At 38.7% G+C, this 23,246-nt stretch overlaps 1 protein-coding gene across 1 annotated transcript; it reads right to left on the bottom strand.

Moving 5' to 3' along the window:
- Positions 1 to 2,746: 2,746 nt before the first annotated feature.
- On the bottom strand, positions 2,747 to 23,211 carry POPDC3 (popeye domain cAMP effector 3). The gene is made up of 4 exons (XM_079149053.1): positions 23,034 to 23,211; positions 5,274 to 6,000; positions 4,204 to 4,312; positions 2,747 to 3,206 (listed from the first exon to the last, which is right to left on the bottom strand). The coding sequence occupies exons 2-4, from the start codon at positions 5,756 to 5,758 to the stop codon at positions 2,925 to 2,927; spliced, it is 876 nt and encodes a 291-aa protein (XP_079005179.1). The 5' UTR covers positions 5,759 to 6,000; positions 23,034 to 23,211; the 3' UTR covers positions 2,747 to 2,924.
- Positions 23,212 to 23,246: the final 35 nt, after the last annotated feature.

Genomic DNA, 23,246 nt, shown 5'->3' with positions numbered 1-23,246 from the left:
CCTTGTCACACTGTCCCACTTAACAGCAGATGCCTACATACAGAAAAAGTAATGTACTTTACATAACCCCAATACTTTGTCTTCCATTTCCCTTGCTGACTCTGCTTCCTAGGTCACTAAGAAAGCAGAAGTCATCCCTAGGGAACTTTCATGAGCTTGTACCACATCTCTCCCTTGCCAGAAACCACACTCCCGTGAGCTCTGCCTCTTCTCCTTACCTGTGATCAATTCTTCATGGTCCTGTTTAAGGCCAGTGAATCCCATGAGCACTCACCTGCTCACAGGTCATCAGTCCAGACACTCACTCTTCAATTTTGAGTCATTTTCATCTACATACCATCCACAGGCCATTATTTCTCTTTTTGAAAACAGCAACCGCCACCTCTCTGGACCCACTTCCTGCTGAGAGTACTGTCCTTTTCTATTTCCCTTCACATCATAACTGTTTAAAACACATACCTCTCCTTGCTCTTCCTACACCTTGCCTCCTGTCCCTCATTAACCTGCTTCACTGAAGTTTTCATCCCTAATCATTCCACTAAAACTGTTCCTGCTGAGTCCACCAGTGACTTCTGAGTTGCTTGACCCAGTGATGTATTCTCAGACATCGTGTCAACTGACCGTTCAGCCATTTTTCACGCAGTTCATCACTCCCTTCTCCTGGAAACACTTTTCTTCATTTGGCTTCTGGGACACCATGTTCTCCAGGGGTTCTTCCTGTCTCATTGGATGCTCCTTCCCATCTCTTTTACTGACTCTTCCCCACCTCCACCTCCACCTCCTCTTAACATTGGAGTGTCTGGAGGCTCATTCCCTTGGCCATGTTATCTGGGTTTATAGCTTCAGAAATCATCTATATGCTAAGTATTCCAAAAATATGTCTCCAGCTCAGATCCTTCTCTTGAATCTGGACTCATAATCACCTACTTCAATGTTCAGTGGACATCTCACTCTGAATCCTGATCTTCCTTTCCAAGTCTACTATTGCCCTGCCTGTCCCCAATCAGTTCTTAGCAGGCTAGCCAGAGTTCTGCTATAAATCAGGCCATATCACATCACCCTTCTATTTCAAACCCCATGATGACTTCTGTTCACTCTCAGAAGAGAAGTCAAAATGCCTACTTGACTTATTAGGACCCACCCAATATGCAGTTTCCTCTCTCTGTCCTTAGTGTCTGCTCTGCTGCAGCCTTGCTTGCCTTCCAATCATTCCTAGAATAAGCCAGTTGTGCTCTAAGGGCCTTCTCATGTGCTTGTCCCCTCTGTCCAGATTGCTCTCCCCCAGTTATTTGCATGGAATGTTCTTTTGCCTCCTTAAGGTCTTTGTTCAGACATTACCTTCTTGCTAAGGCCTTCTGTTTCGGTTTAGATGTGAAGTATCCTCCAAAAGCTCATATGTGAGACAATGCAAGGTTTAGAGGTGAAACAATTGGATTATGAGAACTGCAACTCAATCAGTGAATAAATCCCCTGATAGGGATTAAATGGGTGGTAACTGTAGGCAGTTAGGGTGTGGCTGGAGGAGGTGGGGCTCTGGAGGTATGCCTTTGGGGGTACATACACTGAGCTTGTTGAGCAGAGGTCTCCCTCTGCTTCCTGATGTGATGTCTTGAGCTACTTCCTTCCACCATGCTCTTCGCCATGCTGTTCTGCCTCACCTCGAGCCCTGAAGAATGGAGCTGGCTGTTTGTGCAACCAAGAGCCCCAAATAAACTTTTCCTCCAATTGTTCTTGTCAGTTCTTTTGGTCACAGTAGTGAAAAAGCTGACTAAAACACCTTCCTTGAACACTCTATTAAAACTGCAATGCTCTTCCCTATCCACCTTCTCTGATTTATCTTTCTTCATGGCACTATCATTTTCTAACCATAGGCTTTTCTGGTTTATTATTTTCTCTCTCACCCCCAGAATATAAGCTCCATGAGGAATGGATCCCATGTTACCTCAGTGCCCAGGTCTGTACTGAAGCCATAGAAGGTGTCCAGTACCATTTATTAAATGCATATCTTTATATCAAATAGCCTGCACATCAACTTCAGAAAACCAGTTTCCCAAAGACAGAGACCAGAACTACAAGTAAGGATGTGTCTCTTTTTGGAGATCTTCTTCACAAGGCTGTAGGAATGGTGTAAAGCAGACTCCTGGGTGTGTGTGTTGGGCTGAGTATTCACCATAAGGCCTTGTCCAGTCAAACCACTGACACTTGACCTTTCAGCCAAACATGAAAATGAAATGCTGTGCAACATTTTCACTATTTGTTTAAGGGCATTCTTTTAAATTCAGTAATAATTATGGAGTTTTATTTCCTGTGTCATGCCTCTTTTTAAATGGCATTATAAATATTAAGCTTTGGACTTGTCTGTAGCAAGAAAATAGTCTTCGAGTTTGGCATATTGTTATCTTTTGCATTTATTCTAGGTTTTAGGCATATCAATTAAGTTCACATGGAAAATAAATAATTGCTGCCCACCACAGAAATACATCTTGCTTTCATCAGAGACCATAGCAAAAGAGTGAATTCTAGAAATGCTTATGGGGCATTAGCAACTTGCTGTTGTGCTGAGAGCACTTGTAAACAGCTGCTTGAGGAGCAATGCCTAAGTCAACAAGGCAAGACAATGCATTCAGAAATTCTAGAAATATCTGAGAATGTGCAATTTACATTCTCCCAGTTCTGATGCAGAAAAGGGCAAATTTCCCTCCATTATTCACTACCTTCCCACAATGGTAACAATAAGAAATACAAGAACAATTTGTAAAATTTATTCACAACACAAAAGTTGAGATGATTGAAATAGCTGGCAATGGCCTCTTGCCTCTGCATTCATTTTATAAAAATATTAGCTCAATTTTCTTTATTTTGCTATTTCATTTGGGGAATGACGAAGAGTCTTTTTAATAGTTAGAAAACTTCAGATTTTGATGTCATTTATTACAGTATCCCCTGGAATTCCGAAACTGTTCTGTCAGCGGTGATCGGGGCATTTCTGGACTTGACATATGATAGTAGTTGGGTAACCGAATGTCATAGTGATATCTTTTTCCTACATACACCCTGTCATTCAAGGCGTAGAGTTTGTCTGCAATGTCACTGCCGATTAAAACTGAAAACAGGCGGGAGATGTAACGATGCTGAGCAAAGAGCAAATATAATTTCTTTCTCCTCCAAGTCACATATCGACAATCAGTTTCTGCTGTAAGGGTTACCTAAAAAACATAAGACCACATGTAAACAAAGACTAGGAGACAAGAAACCAAATCACATTTTTTTCTGCTCCAAATTTTGAGGGAGTTTGATTTGATGTCTTCTTTAGGTTAAAATAATCCCACCAACATGCAATATTTTGTAAAAATAGAAAGAGAAAACCACATAAATGTATTGCTATTTTCATAATTTATCATATGAATATTTATAATGTGTTCATCTCCAGATTAACCTATTTTTCTAAGTTTGGGGATCTATATATTTCATTTTATTGAAGGCCGACCTACTTGATATTATAAACATGAAGTTGGCTAATGTTAGGGAAGTAAATCCACATTGGTTCTAAAGATTGCAGACAATTAACCCTAACTCAGTTTCTGTAGTACAAAATTTATAGTTCTGTAGTATAGAATTTATATAACTATTTTGCACATGTATATTAATTTGTATTTACATGCATGCATATATGGTATTATTAATCCATAGGAAAAGAGTATAGCATAATAAATGGAACCCAATGAAATGACCAGATGTGATAGCACAATAGTGACAATAAGTGTAGCATTCTGAAGCTAGAAGATATCTCAAGTTCAGCAGCATTTTAAGTTTTAAAACATTTATTTTATAATAAGTACAGTTTTTTATTCTTGCTATTTTCTAAATTGTCATACTGGCAATTTTTAGGTTAGAGTCAAATCTCAATCATATTTTAATTCCTAAGTATGCAGTTATAGGAAAAAAAGCTTAAGAATATTTATCATGGATTCCTTTCTTTCTTAGGGAATACCTATTTTCCTTGTTGCTGGGCCTATAAGGTGGCATTAATCAGCAGGAGTCAAACAGAATTGGGAATTCATGTAGGTTACAAAGTACGTCCCAAAGTTAAGTATAATAATTCTTGTGTTATTGCTATTCTATTTGTTCATTTACTTATTTTTAAGCAGACACTGTTTATCTTTTTGGGGAGGAGTGTTAACTGTATGGTCTGTTATCCCTTACCTGAAAAGTGCCTTCCTCTGTGGGTCTCAGTGAGTCCCACTCAGGAGAGTCCAGGAACTGGAAAGGGAAAATGTAGTGCAGAAACTCGCCATCAACTGTCACTCTGATCCTACCAAAACAAAAGAATAACATTTGAGGGAAGGAGAAAGAGAACACACGATTGGGGGTAGGTGAGGGCAGGAGGGTGGAGAAATGTGCTTCAGATTTCTGGTGACTTTTTTGTCCTTTAGAATTTTGAAGGGCAAAATACAAAATTCATGCATTGCAGTAAGTGACACATGTCCTGTATAATTCACATACTGATGTTCTTTCCTTGGGAACCTGGAATATTGAGTGAAATCCATCAGAAAGTTTACTAAGTTGCACACTTCTAGTTTGTGTCCATTTATGTGTGTCCATTATACATCAACAAGTTTCGATGCCCTCAGTCAGATTTTAAACTAAGTAAAACATTTCAGATCATAACAGTATTCTGCCATAAATACCTTTGTAAACTGAAGTTTTAACCTTCTTTCAAACATTAAAAAAAAAAACACTATTATTTCCTCCCCCAAACTTTTCCAAGTTTATATTAGTTTATATTCCTATATATATTCTTGAAGTTCTCCTATCTTCTTCTAACAAGTGGGCAATTGCTAGAACTGACTGGATAAATTAGATAATTAGATATTAAAAGCTCTCTGTTATTTAAAAGATGCCCTAACAAAGAGTCTATTTAAATACTTTTAAATGAGTATTTTGTTAACATAAATATTCTATTAATTCAAGCTGGCACATCCTCTTTTTGACTTGCAGTGATCAGCTCTGAAACCAATATTATACGCAGATAAATATATTCATTCTTTTGTTTTTAAGATTCACATCATTTGATTTCTAAGATGAAAGAGTGAGCCTCTGGATCAGGTACTGCTTCAAATAAATAGTGCCTACATCTAGGCTTCATGTCTCAAAGACTTTCCCAAGCCTCAGGGTGCTAAATGTCACCCAGGATTGCTATGATGGAAAAATATATTGCAAGGAAACACAGATAACACACAGAGGAAAGACATGCAAGCACCAAGGGTACAAACCTTCCTGAAACAAGCAGGGACAGTTTATCAATGGAGGTTTTCCCCTGCATGGCATAACAGTGCTCCTTTTCCAAAGTAACCACTTCAGAGCTCAAAGCAATCGTTCTGAAGACGGGCAAAGAGATCCCCAGGGGCTGGAAAAGGGAGCTGTACAACACCTGGAATTCTCGGGCAAAGGTTATGCTGCGAACTTGATATGCAATATGAACAAATTGCATGAAGCAGATGACAAACAGTACAAAATTCCAGGAAAATATGTCGGCAGCACAGACATCTACCCATGCCCAGACTGCAGAGCATAGAAAACCCAGCCCCAGCAAACTGAAGACATAAAGGAGCCCAAAGAATCCACTGCCACCCATGAAACCTACTACAAATAAAATACTGGCAAGATGATAAATGGCGCCTTCGGCCTCTTGCTTCCAGGTTGTGCAGACTGGATGTTCATCTATCAGGTTCTTCCATAAACTTGAATTCTTTTCCATGGTTGTACTACTGTCTGGTTCACTTTTCAGTTGACTTTAGGTGATACTGAAGCAAGAAGTTAAGTCCTTTGCTTTTCCATCATCAAAGTCTTCACAAAACCAGAGGAAGCCTAGACACTGAAGTTGGCCGTGACTAAGGTTCAGTGGGTATGGAGCTTGAAAAACTAAGAATCCCAGGCTAGTTTCTTCAAGTTCGTCTGGGCTCCTGATTTAGACCAAGTCCACAAATACTTTGCTATTTCCTGTGCAAGATAAAAAAGGATAAAGGATCTAATTAAAAAGAACAGAGAGATACTATATTTAATGAATCAACAGCACTACTTATATAAGTTGACCTCCTGTTTTCTATGGAGTTAGAATATTTTAAGCAAAAATACTGCCAAGTGTTAATTAAATTTTAATATTATAAAAAATATTTTTTAGAATTAGCCTCATATTTTTCAGTGTAGCTAAGTGCTCTGTAATCGCTTGTAACTATAGCAGTGGTTCAGTCTACTCAGAATCACCTGGGACTAAACGTATAGACTCACAGACTGCTTCCAGACATTCAGAATCCCTGAGAGTGGGGCCAGGTGTCTATATTTTAAACAAGCTCCCTATGTGAGTCTGATGCATGAATCTATGATCCTCCATGGCCCTTTGAGGGATGCTGCCTGATGCTGTTTTTCACTCTTTAGACATGAAGAATTTGAGGCTCAGAGAGACCGTGTCATTTATCTGAGGTCACACAGTGGTCAGTGGCAGAGCAGAACTTCAGCACTGGTGCCCACGTGCTAGATCTAATCATGGGGCTTCTCCCAAAACATGTTTTAAATTTGGCACTGTAAGGAGCCCTACTAAAGGTCGATCACCATAAAAACACAAAATTAGGAGTCAGATTTTTAGAACACATGATAAGACTGTGAAAATATTTAGTAAATTAGATTGAAATTATTTCAGAAATATAGATTTAGTATTATTTTGCTGTGTTAGTGGTTATTTTAGGTTAAAGGTTGGAGCCATCTAACTAAATAAATACTAATACTCCTGCTACTTACACATTTATTTACCAGATGGTCAAAAATGTTTCCGACTCTGCTTCTCACACATATATTCTCTACCCTTTCAGCCATATGGTAAAAATGCTAATATGTGATCTGAGTCAGGAGAGAATTAGCCATGATGACAGAACTACAGGATATATGTATTATTTACCACCAGATTTCCTAACAGTAAACGGTTTCAGTGTAAAGCTTTCATTAGACTGACTTTTTAAAAACAGAAACATTCAAAAGTCTTGAACTTGTGTGCTATATTTAGTATTTTATTTCCAAAATAAATTTCTAGAACACCTGTCAATGAAGTATCAGATAGCACAGATCCCAAGGGTTGGGTGGAGTTCACAGCAGAGGTGAAATGGCTTGCTGGAGTAAAAAGGGGCGGTGTCCTCACCCAACAGAACTAGAAATAGGAATTCCTGTTGTTGCAGTTGCTGGTTTTTCTTTCTGGTCAGTGATTCTCTGCATTAGGAAATGATGAGCTTAAGAATACTGCCAGGTGAATCAGAAAGAAAGGAAAAGGAAAGAAGAAAGGGAGGGACGGGAGGGAGGAGGGAAAAATTACTCAGACCTACAACTTGCAGTCATATTGTTATTTTTACTTGTTTTCAAATACATTTCAAGCACTCTGCAGATCCCTAATTATTCTCTTCCCCGCCCTAGTCAATCTGTGAGACCATAAGACTCAAGGCAGACTAGCATCCCGAACATGTTCGATTTCTCCTCTTTTAAACAAAATACAAAATTTCACACTACTGGATTGTCACAACAAAGAAAAGTTAAAAAAAAAAAAAAAACGCAATGAGTAGTGAGAACTGCAAAATACCAGTCTGCAAATGTCAGTGTCCCTGCTGTTTTACTTTTGAAAACTAGGGTATTTTAAATCAATCAGTTCTTCAGGATACCAAACATAGCCGGGAAAGCCAATATTTAAAAGAATGGCTAGTGGAGCTCTGAACTTTGGTTTGAACTTCCTTAAAAATTTATAATCCTCGATGAAATGTTAAAACGATGCTAGCAGAGAAAGGCCATGGAAAACATTTGCAGCGATTCAGAAGGATACTTATGGGGATCTTGTCCCCTTAAAAATCTTGACTAGTGGGAGGTATTGGGGTCCCTACATTCCAGAAGTGTGACCCTGTATGATTATAAGAGAAATTATGCTTCCTTTCCAGTCTACTTCTGTTTCATTAAGCTGTGACCAGACATCTTTCTATCCTTGACACTCTTGCTCAAGCGTGCTGACTTGCCTGATTAAATTACTCCACCAGCCTTTCTCCACTTGGTGTGTTTTTATTCAGTCACCAAAACAGATATACTTTATTGGAGGAGGAAGAACTGACAGGGGCAGGTGATGAGCAGGAGCATTCCTCTGATATGTGCCAGCAGCTCTGTGTGAATGCTAAAGATGATTCATCAACCAGCTGCCTGCCTTAAAGACCCTTCGGCCTTAAGTCATGTTTGTACGTAAATAAATGCTGAAATGCCCCACTGGCACAGTGTATTTTTTCCCTAAGATATAAAGTTGACCTTCTCTGCAAAAGAAGTGAGCACACTGAGCTACAAATGATGGAGACAAAGTTCAGTGCAAATGAACACAGTAGTTTCGGGCTCCCAGTCTTTTCCCCTCTTTAAATGGTAAGATTGTGAATCATAAAAAGAATAGGGAAATGTGGAAGATGAAGGATGTTCCATGATAGGCAACATAAACCTGATGGCAAACTGATCAAAATTAGCTCTGAAACTGTTTTTATCTGCTCAAAACTTTTACATTTATTATCTCATTACATCACTCTCATTGACTGAAGGAGGCAGAATCTGAACCATAATGTCCAGGCTACAAGAAAAGTAGGGCCCAGATCCATGAAATCACTGGCTTCAGGTAGAAGTCACATTCCAGGTAATGGAAACACAAGGCTCCCTCCAGCCAGCTTCATGCCCTTTTCAGCAGGTCAAGTTGCCTCTCAAGGCTGTGAGTCAAGCAGTACAACTGTGTTGGGAAACCCAAGTGGGAAGGACTGGTTTGCCAGGAAAATAAAAACCCTAACAGTGGTTATTTTAAGACCTGCTATACCTGCTGTCCTTCTTATTCCATTAAAGCTCAGAATACTGGACACAACTCCTTATGAAATAATCTGCTGTACTATTAAACATTGACTGATTCCTCTCTTCCATGCTAAATTCTAAAGGGCAGCAAGGTTAAAGAAATATGTTCTAGTATGCCTGACCCCTCGCACTCAATGAATGCTGATCGAATTCACTGGATAGAAAGGCAAGCACTCTGCTTTCTCCATCCCCCTTCTAACATGGGATGTTCTAACATTTTCTGTCCCCTAGGGGCGTAGAAGTGAGGAAGATCCCAACATCTGAGATATTTCGGCACAAATACACTGAGGAGTTGGGGCATCACTTTTTCAAAATGTCTGGCACAACTCCAAATTCACAGGGGAATCCTTTTGTCTGCTTACGACCTTGAGCTTCTTAAGAGCAGTTTAATTATTGCTTTGATTAAAAACAACAACTCTGGTAGCCAGTGGTATTGAGTTAGTTTTGGTTGCTAGGCAACCCACAAGCTCAAAATTCCATCAATATTCTACTCATTAATTAGAATCAGATCCCAACTTCGGTATGTGTCCCATATGCTAAATTCTCATTTTCTTAAGCTGCTTTCCCCCCCTATTTATCCTTGAGATGGTACATTTACTCAGCAACTATGTGCCAGACATATTTTAAAAGTTATCTCATTTAACAATCCCACGAGGAAGGTACTATTATCTGCATTTTACAGATGAGAAAATTCAGAGAAGGTAAATAAGTTGTTCAAGGTCACATTCCATCCAGGTCTGTCTGATTCTAAAGCACAGTCTACACCACATGATTCTGCTTCCACAGTACAGAACCCGGATTTAGATAATGTGGGTCTTAGTCTCCTTTCTGCTCCCTTGGTGAACTTGGGCATTAACCGTAAAGCAGGAGCATACATCACCTATTTTATCCACTTTAAATGGTACTAGAAAAGTTCAAATTAGAAGATTTGTATTAAAAAATTCTTTGCAAATTTAAGAATAACAAAGAAACACCATCACTATATTCCTTGCCTTACACAGCTGGGTCACTAGGAGAGTATAGTTTTAAAAAAAAAGCCTTCTTTGCTCCAGATGATTACAATTTATGGCAGAAGTACAGATGAGTCAATGGCTGCTATCCATCTTTCAATTATAAATTACAAAGTTACTTAGTCCTGCTGGGATGAGCTCCATGTTTTTCTCCTCTGTGTTCTGACCTCCTGCTATGCAGGTATAGACCCATAATCAGCTTACCTATCTTCACTTTCCAGGGTTCTGGAAGCCACCTGCAATTTTCTACCTTAGGTTAGTGCTTAGTGCTTCCCAGCAGATGCCTTCAAATTACTCACATCAGAATCACCTTGGTGGTTAGTTAAAAATGCCCCTTCTCTGGACCCACCTAGAATAACTGAGCCAGACTCCCCGGGGTAGGTCTTTCTAAGAAGACCCCAATTGATTCTTATGCATAGTGAAGTGTGAGAGTGAAGTATGTTTTACGCCTAGCAAAGTATGTTTATGCATAGCAAAGTATGTTTCATGCATAGTGAAGTATGTTTATGCATAGCAAAATATTTTTTCCTAAATGATCTCAGGGTTACCCTTGCTTGCTCATAGGACCTCAGCTTTGTCCACTTCTCACAGACTCTGTCTGTCCTTCCATGCTGACAATGCTGGTGACACTCTGGTCCCTAGGTGTCTGTCCAGGGGAGGGAGCTGGTGTGCATTTACTGCTCTGTTCTCTGCAATAGTCAACTCTCATTCCTACTTGTTAGATGGATCCTAGTGTTAGCTGTGCCCCCGCAGAGCTGTGTGATTTTAACCTTCTGAGGCCTATTTCCTCACTGGTAAATGAAAGAACTGGACAACACAATATGAAAATGAAAAATTTAACTCAAATAACATGGCTCTCTATGATATGGAGTAGATTATTTGAAAAACGGGTAAAATATTGAGCTGAGTGGTGAAGCTGAATTACGACTGCAGATCTTAACACTAGGTTTAAGATTGGGGCTCAACATTGAACACTATTACTTAATTATTGGCCTATGTGTGGCCCAGATTCCGGCTTTTTTCCCCACACACTTCCCAGCATTTTGATATGCAACCAGGGTAAAGAACAATGGGGCTAATCTAAGTCAGGGCAGGCAAGGCCCCACAGCATAAAATATCTGGATTTTAATCCTGAGTTCTAAGGGAATAAGTAAAGCATCTTTTCCCCTTGTATGCTGCTACAGTTTGGGTCTTAAATATCTCCCAAAGGCGCATGTGTTAAAGGCTTAATCCCCAGCTTGGCTCTAAGAAATGGGAGGCCTTCAGGTCATTGGGAAAGTGCCCATGAAGGGCATATTGGAACCTCAGCCCTTCCTCTTCCTCTTTTTTGCTTTCCAGGGGCCATGAAGCAAACAGCTTTGCTTCACCACATTCTCTCTGCCATTATGTGCTGCCTCCCACAGGCCCAAAAACAATGGGATGAATCCATTATAGAGTGCAACCTCCAAAATTATGCGCCAAAATAAACTTTTCTCTAATAAGTTGACCTATCTCAGGTATTTATTACAGTAACAGAAAACTGGCTAGCACATATGTTCTTATTCCATTCTTTGCTCAGGTGATAAGGCATTTTCCTTCCTCACACTCATTCCAAAAGGACTCAAGGCTTACAGGTATTTCCCAGCAGATGGGCTGACAAGTGCCTTGTAGGCTCTGAGTTTTTAAGACTCTTGTTATCTGACACATGACTTCCATCATATATTGCTATATTGGTCACTATATATCTATTTTTCCCCCCTTTTAAAGCATCACAATTTGTTTTTCTCAGTTGGGGTACATATTCAAATTTTTTAAACACAGAAAACAAATTATGTGTGTGTGTGTGTGTATGTGAATATATATGCTTCATTGGTCATTTTATATGTATGCTTTATAATGTATTTTTAGCATATGTACATATATATGTGTGTATATAGTATATATACACACATACTTATACGTATATATATTCTAAAATAAACCTAGAACTTCAATACATGTTCACTGTCTGATAATGATAACAACACTTGGATTAGAACAAAAGCAAGCAGGTTTGGAATACAGTTTTGGAACAAGCAGTTGAAGCCCAAGTGGAATATGACTGAACTTAAGTCAATGGTTTAGATGTTGAATTAGAAAAAAAGGAGCCATATATCAGATTATAAGGAAGAAATTAATGTACCTGTTGAGACAGAGGAACAAATAAGGGCTGAAGACATTTTAGAATTATACAAGATCTGGAAGGTAGGAAAGTAATCAGTTTTAACCATATTCAACATCAAGCTTTTGGTCTAGGATTCACAAGAAGATAAGGATATGATGGAAGGAGACAGACTTGAAAGTCACATACACACAGGACAACTCTGAATAAAGTCTGGGGTTGGCAAGATTATCCAGATCTAAGGTGTACAGATGAATGAGGGTTGGAGCTAAACGCCCTTGATCAGAGACTTTAGACAGCACCTTAGAGCTGTGCTATCCAATACTGCAGGTGTTAGTCACTTATGACTATCTCATCACTGAAATGTGGCTAGTCTGAATTGAGATGTGTTGTTCACAATGGGTTTTGAAGATAGTATGAAAGTAAAAATATGTCTTTCATGTTTTTTATATTGGTTATATGTTGAAATGAGTTTTGGAGATAATTGGTTCCATAAAAGCTATTATTAAAGCTATTTTCATCTGTTCTTACCTTCATTAATATGTCGCTACTGAAATATTTGAAATTACACATGTGGCTTGCATTATATTTCTATTGGACAATGCTGGTCTAGATGGAGCCTTAAGAAAGAAAGAGAGGAAATGGAAAGATTTGCATGATGCTGTGCAAACAGTGCATATGTATAATGCATCAATGTATAAATATGGAAGAATTATCCAAGATTATGAACAGAGTTGATATAAATGTAAATGATATTGGCTACAATATTCATATGCCACAGTCAATAAGATGTTACCCAAGGCACAGATGTCACCATCTGGTTTCTGCCTTTCGGTTGGCCAACCCCCTAAAGTTCTTGGCCCCCTTACCCGATCAGGGGAAGCATACTTCTTCCTTTTGCCTTAGGAGAGTTCTACTTTTTCAAGCAATTATGTTACTTGGTTCAATTTTCTCATCTCATCTTCAAGGACACCTCACAGTACACACTGAAAATACCATACAATTCCATAATTTTTATACAGGCAACTGGACTGTGTCCTTCTGGATTCAGAGGGACCCCACCAGCTTGTGCTTTTGCCCAGAGTATGGAGATTCCTCATGTACCACTAGTCCTGCAGGCTGAAGCATGCCTTTGATCCTCCTTACCATGAAAGCCTGGAGTCTCCTTGAGACTTTGAGAAAGAATTCCCACAGACTATGCTGGACTTTTCTGATTCTCACGTCTCAGCTGATATCACATTTTGTTCCCTCCAACCATGATGAATCTCTCACTTTATCATGCACTACAGTGGGCAGAATTCTAAGATGGCCCTCAAGATTCCTCCATCCCCATCACCACACATGGTGCATATGCCCTGTATAATAACTCTGTCCCTTCCAAGGTGGGCAGAATCTGTGCATGGGACGGGACAGATATTCCTTTATTTAGGTAACATTAGATGGCAAATGGTGGTAGAATAGTCATTCCCATGATTATGTTAGATTGTGTAGGATCCTGTGTAGGACTGAAGAGGGACTAGAAGTCAGAGATATGTCTGTTTCCTCTGTCCTGGAAGAAGGTAGACATCCAGTGGTGAACTATTCGTGGGGACCCTGAGGAAAGGAACTACAGGCAGCTTCTATGATCTGAAGGAAGTTCCCAAGAACAAGATAACTTTCAAGATAACTGGAACTTCAGTCCTATAACCACCTGAAAGCTTGGAAGAGAACCTTCAAGCTCCAAATGAGAATGAGACCATCTGACACCTTGATTATAGGCTTGTGAGGGCCTGGGCAGAGGATCCAGCTCAACAGACCTGAACCCTGACTCCCTAAAACTGAGATAATAAATGTGTGCTGCTTTAAGCCACTACGTGTGTGTGATTTTTACACAGCAACAGAAAACTAATCACACACACAAAGTCATGACCCCCTCACTATGCTTGAGGCTGTTCACTAAACTAATGATCTATATTACAGATTGGATGCATCTGAAACATCAAGTATTCATCCTGAGACTGACACTCAAAATACAGCTTATAAAAACTGAAAATAAATAGCCCGGTACTTTTTCTGTTTAGGTTCTCAAGTTCTTCCTGCAAAAGAGCTCTAACAAGACAATGTATGCTAGCTCCTTGGCTATATAATCTTTTCTTTATCTTTTTGCTGGCTAAATAACCTGGGTCAAGGGACGCACTTTGGGCCCTTAGTCACAACTGGGTACCTTGAGTACAGGGAATACCAAGAGGTATCACCCTTATTGTCTCAATAGTGACATGAAGCAATTTGTGCTATTTTTAATTACCTAGAGTCAGTTTTGCTGTAACATGTTTGTGATCCCTAAAAATCACTGCAGTATGTGAAACTGCAATAGAAACAAAAGGATTTATGAGAACAACAGAGTGAGAAATAGAACACTTGAAATCTTCATTAGTGGCATATTTTTAAAAGAGAGGAATGTAATAAAAATAACAGTACATTTTAACCTATGTTAGATGGCTAAAAAATACATAAACATGACACCTGACCTTTAAAGGACTTGCAGTTTGCTTAGGGAAGTGGCATGGGAAGGGTTGAAGTTTGTGTTATTGAGAAGTGGTGGAAGAAGGAATAACAAACTACCATTTCAAACTACCATTTCTCAGTCTTAAATCCTGGGGCATCTTTTTTTAACCTCTGAAATGTAGTTCCTCGAGGTATGCCTTTATAATAGATACCTGTCCCATCAAAATTGAAATTTTGACACAGTGGGTAGCTTTCTTCAATTAATATCTATATCACTGCTAGGAATTCTTTTGTTTTAGCATTTGACAATTAGTGGTGTTTGAAACCACCAACCCAGTAACAGCCATAGCTAGAAAGAATCACTACTGCGGAATGTGGCCATTTCTTTGTCAGGTATTCATATAGGGCTAGTGCTTTCTCTCCAATTTTGAGAAAGACTGTCCATGGTTTAGTACTCAAGCCACATACCCAACAATCTCTTCTATTTCTTTAAACCTTGTTTTTACTGTCTTTGCAGTACCTAAGTTATTCCAGTAATTTGCTTTAATTTTTGTGGTGTTGTCTCTGATAATCTTCAATGTGAATTATTTCCTTATTCTTTTTTTTTTTTGGGGGGGGGGGCCTGGTATTGAACTCAGGGGCACTCGACCACTAAGCCACATCCCCAGCACTATTTTGTATTTTATTTAGAGACAGGGTCTCACTGAGTTGCTTAGCGCCTCACTTTTGCTGAGGCTGGCTTTGAACTCATGATCCTCCTGCCTCAGCCTCCTGAGCCACTGGGATTACAGACATAAGCCACAGGGACGGGCTTATTTTCTTATTCATGCTGCTCAAGAGATGACACATATTCCCTTGATTCTTTCAAAGTGCTTAGTTGTTTCAAGCTTCTCCTCAATATTAAAGCCTTCCTTTTACATGCACTATTTGATACTTTTGAACCAAAATCCATAGACATACTTGGGTGATGAACAAATGTGTGTTTTTTTTATATAGGAAAGTTCATAGGTATGAAAGAGTAGCAAAAATGACTTGGAAGATAATGCAAGGAGAACCAAGATAGCTTGCAGATGTCTGAGCTGTGGGTTTGCATTTGTATATCCCGACATGGCCAAGTTCAGCTGGTTCCAGTTTAATGTACACACCGTCTGTCTTATGAAGTAAACCATACATAAACAAACGTTAAGGCTGAATTATGCTTAAACTGTTTCCTAATATATCAACTGTGTCAGAACAATGCCTATCTTCAAAACATGTACTGTAACATAATTGACTGTATCACTAACTGTCAAATGGCCAGTAAAATATTATCAATCAATATGTATAATAGTTCAAATTCCTGCCTCCCCTCAGGCAAGTTGCATTTTGGTGAGATTCATGTTGACACTATTTAAGTCCAGTTTCCAGATTATGCAGATTATACATTAGTATATGTAGTCTCTGCTACATATACTATCTTATATACCTGAAAGTTTACCTTCTATGTAAATTAACTGTTTAAAACTCATTTAAAGTCAGTTATTGATTACCAAATTTAAAATAAGTGCTACATTTTAAAAGACAGTCTAAATTCTTAAAAGTCAGAAAGCAAATAAGCTTGTTTTTTACCGTTTCCATCATAGACTAAAAACATCCTTAACGCCCACACCCAATTCTCAAACATCACTGGAGAAGCACATTATATTAATATATCTCTTTTTGGATAACAAAGAATAGGCTTATTGAGGTATCAACCAATGTATAGTTAGTATTTTTTTTCTTTCTAAATCCTTACTAGTAAAACTGTGCTTAAAGGATATACTAAAATTCTTCTATTCATCACAAAAACTGTCATTCTCTTATGGGTTTAAGTATAAAGACATAAGTTACATGAAACTGAAAATAATCTTCACACATATGTTTCATTAAATAATTGAAGTGCTTCATTAAAAACCATATTTATCCTTTTACTAAATTAGCCTATGAAAACATTTTATCAGCACACTGACCTTTTAATTTCTTGCCTTGTTGCACTTATTAGTGGTGAGTATTTATTATATCTGTCAACAATTCCTGCTACAATACTTTTGGAGCTTTACAATTTTATTAGTTCCACAAAGACTGTGATGAATATTAATACTTAGTAGTCAAATATTTCTTTTATCATTAGATTTCTTTGGTTACACAGAAATAAGTCTTTGGCATTGACTGTCAGTAATACATCACCATAAAAATCACAAGACCTTTTATTTAGTCTGACGGGTCAAGGAGGGGAGCATGTAGTTAAAGTACAGAACTGGACACAGAGGACCTGGGCTCTATTCCTGGTTCTGGTATTTAAGCTCTCTGGACCTCAGTTTACATCCTTGAGATAAGGAACAGGGTGTCTCTCATCACCTGGGGCCACACTGATGGTTCCTACACAACCAGGCAGCCCACATAAGTGAGTAAGTCTTGGTAAAAATAAAGCAACCTCAACTGTGTATGCCCCATCAAAGGCTACAGTCCATCCTTAGCTCTAGCTGACTGCGGTGAGCCCGGTGTTAGAAGATATCTGGTTGTGCAAGAAAAGCCAGAAATCCAGATTTTATTTGCACTCTCCTGTTTTTAAATGCTGGTAAATAACATTTGACAAACACTGTTAAAAGAGCCAATGCTAAGCAGGCAAAACTACAGAGGCCAACTCTGGCTAGGCTGCCAATCTCCATGCAGCCTTGAGAACTCAGCTACTAAGATCTGCAGTAGGTGAAATAAATCGAGACTAAACTAACTACACTTACATCTGTTTATGGTTAGCTTTCTCATTCCCAAACTAAAGTTCTTTTTCAGGAATTATTTTCCCCCCAGAGTGAAATCAAAATCTTTGTTGAATTTCCTTTCCTATCTGAGCAGGCATTGGTCAAAGATGGCGCTCTAGTTGATGGGTTTCCATGAATTTCTAAGATTTCATTTAAATTTGAAAACGAATACAAAGAACTGAAAACAAAGCTTAGCTTCTACAATAAGTTAATATTCAAAACAGAAGGTTTAAAAGTGTTTTTGTTTATCTCTTTTGTCATGGAGATTAAATTTCCCTTTATAACAGGGGAAACAGGAATTATCTATCATTCATGCACCATGGCTTTCAGAACAATTATTATGTAACGTGTTTGGAGCTTGGTTTTTAACACCTAGTTAAGTTATCCCCAATCTTGAATGGAGAGGAAAATATTAAGTAATAACAACCAACATCTGTTGAACAGTAACTATCAGGATTGTATGAAGTGCTCAATATATGCGGATTCATAGCTCTGTGGATCCTAGGGAGGGTGGTGGTTTGGTATATTTTCCTATGTTTCAAGCAAGGAAACCCCTTATGGAAGTCTTTATGGAAGACTTGCCCAAGTTAGAATCCTGACATCTTCCTTCCTGACCTATTGTTGTCCATGCCATGCTGTTTTCATTTATGAATGAATTACTTGTTTTTTTCTTTTTGGGTACTGAGGATTGAACTCAGGGGTGCTTTACCCTTGAGATACACCCCCAATACTCTTTATTTTTTTTTTTTTTTTGTTTTGAGATAAGGTCTCCCTAAGTTGCTTACAGCCTGCTAAATTGCTGAGGCTGATTTTGAACTCACCATCCTCCTGCCTTAACCTCCCTATCAGGTGGGATTACAGGCATGTGCTACTACACCTGGTATGAGTAACATTTTTAATCATTAGACAATCACCATAAACACAGAAGAAATCAGGAGAAATTAGAACAGACCATAATTGATATGGAGGACAAAAATAAGACATAAGAATTACTGGCATCATTGAAGTAGAGAATTACAAAATGGAAAGAAAAAATATAAGGAGAAAATCATCCTGACATTAAGAACAGATTATTCCAAGAGAAAGGATGTAACAAGTTCCATGAAAAAAATAATGCAGAACTTAACCATGATATAGCCTAGTCAAGTTATTAAACTTCAAGAATAGAACGAATACTTTAAGCAAGTCATTTGCAGAGTGGAAAATCCACAGGCTGCCCTTAGACTTTTTTACAGCTTCATTAGATTCCAGAAGCAAATGGAGCAAAAGCTATATAAATCAAAGGTTTACGAATCTGTGGCTGGACAGTGTTATGACTAGCCAAACTGTATTTCAAATATAGGAATAAAAGGTGGACATTCCAAACATAAAAAGGCACTGAAAATGCGCCCTTCTTTTAAACATGCATGCTTGTGCATGGGCATGCACACACACACACACACACACACACACACACACACACAATGGTGCCAAAATCTAGCCAGAGAAATATAAATCAAAATTTAAAAGTTGATATTTAAGACACCATGGTGAAAGGACCAGTAAACAGCTGTGATTCTATTTAGTTATAAAACAAAGTCGAAAAAATGTCTGAAATGAGGTTTGTGAAACAGTACATATGTTAAGGATCCTTACAACATGAAAACATAAATACGTGAAATAAAATTGGGATAGGAGAAGAAGTAAAAGTATAGTTTAAAAGTAGAAGGATAGTTTAAAAGTGCCAGTGCTTTGTCTTTTCTAACAGAGAGCCAATGATGGTCCAAACCAATACATATTTTAAACAGTCTGATCCTGAGATGTATCCAGAAGTCTTTTAATTTGGAAGATTTGTTTAGGACCTGTTATCACTTAGGATGGAGGAAAATGGATGTTAAGTTCAGCAATTTCTCCACTTTCACTAAAGTTTCTTCTTTGTTAAAATACCATATCATTTTTATTTAAAAAAGCATCTCTGTTATTATTCTGTGAAGAGGAAAACTTTAGACAAATTGAGTAAATTTGAACAAACAATGATCTATGAATCAGGCAACACTTAGGACCAGAAGAGATTCAGAGTTCTACTTAGTAGCATGAGTAGCAAACTTTCACAGCCTAACAGGGAGGCAAAGTTGAGGAAGAAATCACTTGATTGGTTACAGGTCACAGTATGATGAGTGGCTGCCTATGAGTGGCTGATACTTGGCTGTTCCTTATCAAAAAATACGCTTTTAAGACTAGAAGTCCATTGGATTAGACAAACGGGAACGAAGGGAAGGAAGGGTGAGGGGAATAGGAAAGACAGTAGAATTATTGGTCATAACGTTCCTAGCCTTCTATTTGTATACAAGACCAGAGTAACTCCACATGATGTACACCATAAGAGTAGGAACCTAAATAGAATAAGTTATACTCTATGTATGTATATTTTGCCAAAATACATTGCACTATCATGTATAACTAAAAACAAAAAATAAGCAAATTAAAAAAATACACATATTAGGTTTTGTTTCTTTACATACAAAATTAGGTTGCAGTTTGTTATAAAGGAACTCAAAGTTGGGAGACAGTCTCAGGCTAATAGTTTCTTGCTTATTTAACAATCCTACTTTTTAAATAAAGCATTTCTGTCTTCTTTCGATATATCTTGTTTGTATAAATGCACTGACATATAGAATGATTTTCCTTTAATGTTAAAGATGAGTATTTCTGGATAGTGGAATACTATTTTTACTTTTTTCCTTTTATAAACAGTATCTGCATTATTTGTATTCCTTATAATGATATTGGAAAACAAAAAGGTGATTTTATATTCATTGGAAATTTTTTAAATATAAAAATTTCAAATCCATGAATGCAACAACTGGAACTAACAAACATCAACATTGTCATATTACTTTAGACCTTTCCATAATAGAATACACAAAAAATTGATGATCAACATGGATTCTTTTCTCCACACCATTCTTGGCCTATCCACTCCCTACATACCACTAGTGTTTATCCATATTTAAATAACTGAAATACATACACTCACAAAAATCATATAATTTAAAATGAACTGCTGAACTAGAAATGTTTCTTATAATGTGCCTTTTTTCAGATTCACTTAAATTTAAACATACACAAAAATAGTATACAATAAACTTATTACCCTATATAACCATTACCCAGATTCAAGAAATACCAAGATTTTTCCACATCAAAATTTTGAAATTAAAAGCAAACACTGAAACCTTCCATTCCACCTATAACTTAGTCAGACAATAAACACCTTCCAAGGGGAGCAGAGAGAACCAAGATTATCTACGCTCTTAGTAGGTGCAGGCATTGCTCTTACACACACCAAGCCACCTAAGAGTCACAGCAGCTCCACAATCTAAACATCATTACAGGTTGAGTATCCCTTATCAGCAATGCTTGGGACTTGAAGTGCTTCAAATCTCAGGTTTTTTTATTAAAAAAAATATTTACATAGGTTTTACCAGTTGAGCATCCTTAATCCCCCCAAAATCCAAAATCTGAAATATTCCAAAATCTGGAGCTTTTTGATCATCCTATCAGCAGTCAAAAAGTTTTATATTTTGGAGCATCTTGGAGTTCATTCAGAATCTTGGATTAGGGATGCTCAACTGGTATCAGCACTGTGCAGAGTAGGGAACTAGGCTCAGAGAGATGCCGATTTTCATTCAAGCTCAGCCAGTTGCTTGTTCTTCTAGGACTGTCTCTTTCCTCCGTGGCCAATTTCAGTGTGTGGCAGACACTGGAGGTTGTTGTTGGGTTACAGAACACACAATGTCAAGGTCTCGTTTTAGGTCTGTGAATTAATCCTTGTGTTCTCTGGGTTGGAGGAGGACCCAGCATTGTTCCACTGTAGGTGATTTAAATCAGCAAATTTTGGTTATTTATTTATTTTAGAAAGTACCTGTTGTAATTTTCAAGACATTTTCCTATGACTATTCAGAGAAACATTTTTCCCTTTTCTTTAAAAAAGCAAAATGGCTCAATATACTCTTCCATTAGAGGTAAATTCATACTCTGTATAGCCCATAATCCTTGCTGGCCAACACTGTAATTAAAAAAAAAAAAAAAAAAAAAACAACAACAACAACAACAACAAAAAAACTTAGTTGCAATTTGCAGGTTTGAAAATCTATCAGATTTTCTCCTAAGCAGTTTTGAAATTTCTTACCTGCCATGTTGCTTATGTATTGTTATATGCTGTAGCAAAGGCTTCATAACACTCTAGATGTTTCCTGCAAACTGTTTCAAAATAAGCAGGCAGGAGTGTTCCAGTGTGTCAACACTGTTAATTCAGTCCTGTAGTAAGTGGTAAGGGATTTTGGGTTCCCATGACACATTTTTGACTTAATAGCATACACTGTGTTTAGAAGCACAGGAAGTACAATGATTCAGCTATTTTGAGGGACTTATCTATATGACTAAAGAAACTCAACTATCAAATATCTCCCATTTGAATGTACAATACTTTGAGGACAGATAACATCTTAGACTACATTTCAATTGATATTTGTGGTCCCAACTCTTGAAGACACATAAACAAATTATTCATAATTTATCTAGGATCAGGTAGATTTCTTCATTTTGCAAATGTAGAAACTGAGATCCAATTTTTGTTTATGTACTTCTTGTTTGGTTTTCTGATGCCATAAAGAACAATACCAAGTTTCTGTACTTCAGAGGGTTTTTTTTTTTTCCATGCAGCAGTCCCTAGCCTTAAAAATAAGAGATAGAAAAATAGCCACTAAACTTAGTATGAATAGGCAGCAATAATGTTTTAAGGCTGCCATAAAGCTCAGTTGCAGTTTGCTGCCTTTCAAATTTGAAATGATGTAAGAATTAAGAGTGAAAAGCCAGAAGTTTAGTAACTTAAATTACGTTCAAAAGTGAGCTTCTAAATCTACTTCCCAATAGATTAAATAAAATTTTAAATAATACAGAAACAATATTTTTCACTTTTTGCATATGTCTCCTGGCTAAATCCATTCTGTACCCTGACCCTCTTACTGTATTTATTTTTTTCCTGTGGCTTCAATCTTTCCAAAATATAGACACTCAACACAATGCCTCTGTAAACGACCTTGGTGAAGAGGAAATATAGTTAGCAAATTTCGTTCTTTTTTTTTTGGCAGGGGGATCCTCAAGTATAGAAAACAAGTCAGAGCTATCTTCGAGGAGCAGTTTCTTCGTGCCAACTCCGTTTGGAAACACTTGATCCCAATCAGGGCCTCTGTTCACAGACAAGGGAAAGGAAACTAGGGCGGTGGCAAGACTTCCCCAAGGTGAAACCCCAGACCGTCAGGTCCCTTGGACCCCCTTTTCTCCCTTGCAAATCTGTCCTTTTCCTTCGACTCCAAAGTGCCTGGGGTAAAAGAGGGACCTGTGGGAGATCTAGGAGGAGTATTCGCCTGGAAGCCGCTGGGGCAGACGATTCGCGTTTCGGGGCAGGCGCGGCGGAAACCGCAGCAGTTGACCCCAGCTCCTGAGCAGGGAGCGGCAGGGACCCCGAAGCTCTCAGGTGGCGCGAGTGGGCGGGCAGCGCTGGAGCGCAGAGAGGCAAAGCACCTGCGCAGCCCGGGGTCTGCGGCTTGGCAGCCCCCACCCCGGGGCGGGGCCCAGGCCAAGCCGCGCCCGCAAAGTTGCCGAAGCGGTTGCGAGGTGCTGGGGTGCAGACAGCTGCGGAAAGCGGAGGCCGCGGCACCCCTGGGCTCCTGTCCTTACCTTTCCTTCTCGGGCCCTGCGCGGAGCTATGGCCTTGCGCCTGCAGAAGTTTCCCAGCGGGGTGAGCAGGGCCAGCTGGTCGGTGGAAGCCCCCAGTGCTCGCCTCGCGCGGTCTACCCCGCCGCGGGGCGCAGAGTGGCCGCAGCCGACTTCTGATCGGCGCGGCGGCGCGGGCGGGGGCCGGGCACGGGCGCGCGCTCCGGGTCGCGGCCA

Source organism: Sciurus vulgaris (genome assembly GCF_902686455.1).
Source record: "Sciurus vulgaris genome assembly, chromosome: 7".
NCBI lineage: Eukaryota > Metazoa > Chordata > Mammalia > Rodentia > Sciuridae > Sciurus > Sciurus vulgaris.
This window is presented reverse-complemented; position numbering and strand designations above follow the sequence as displayed.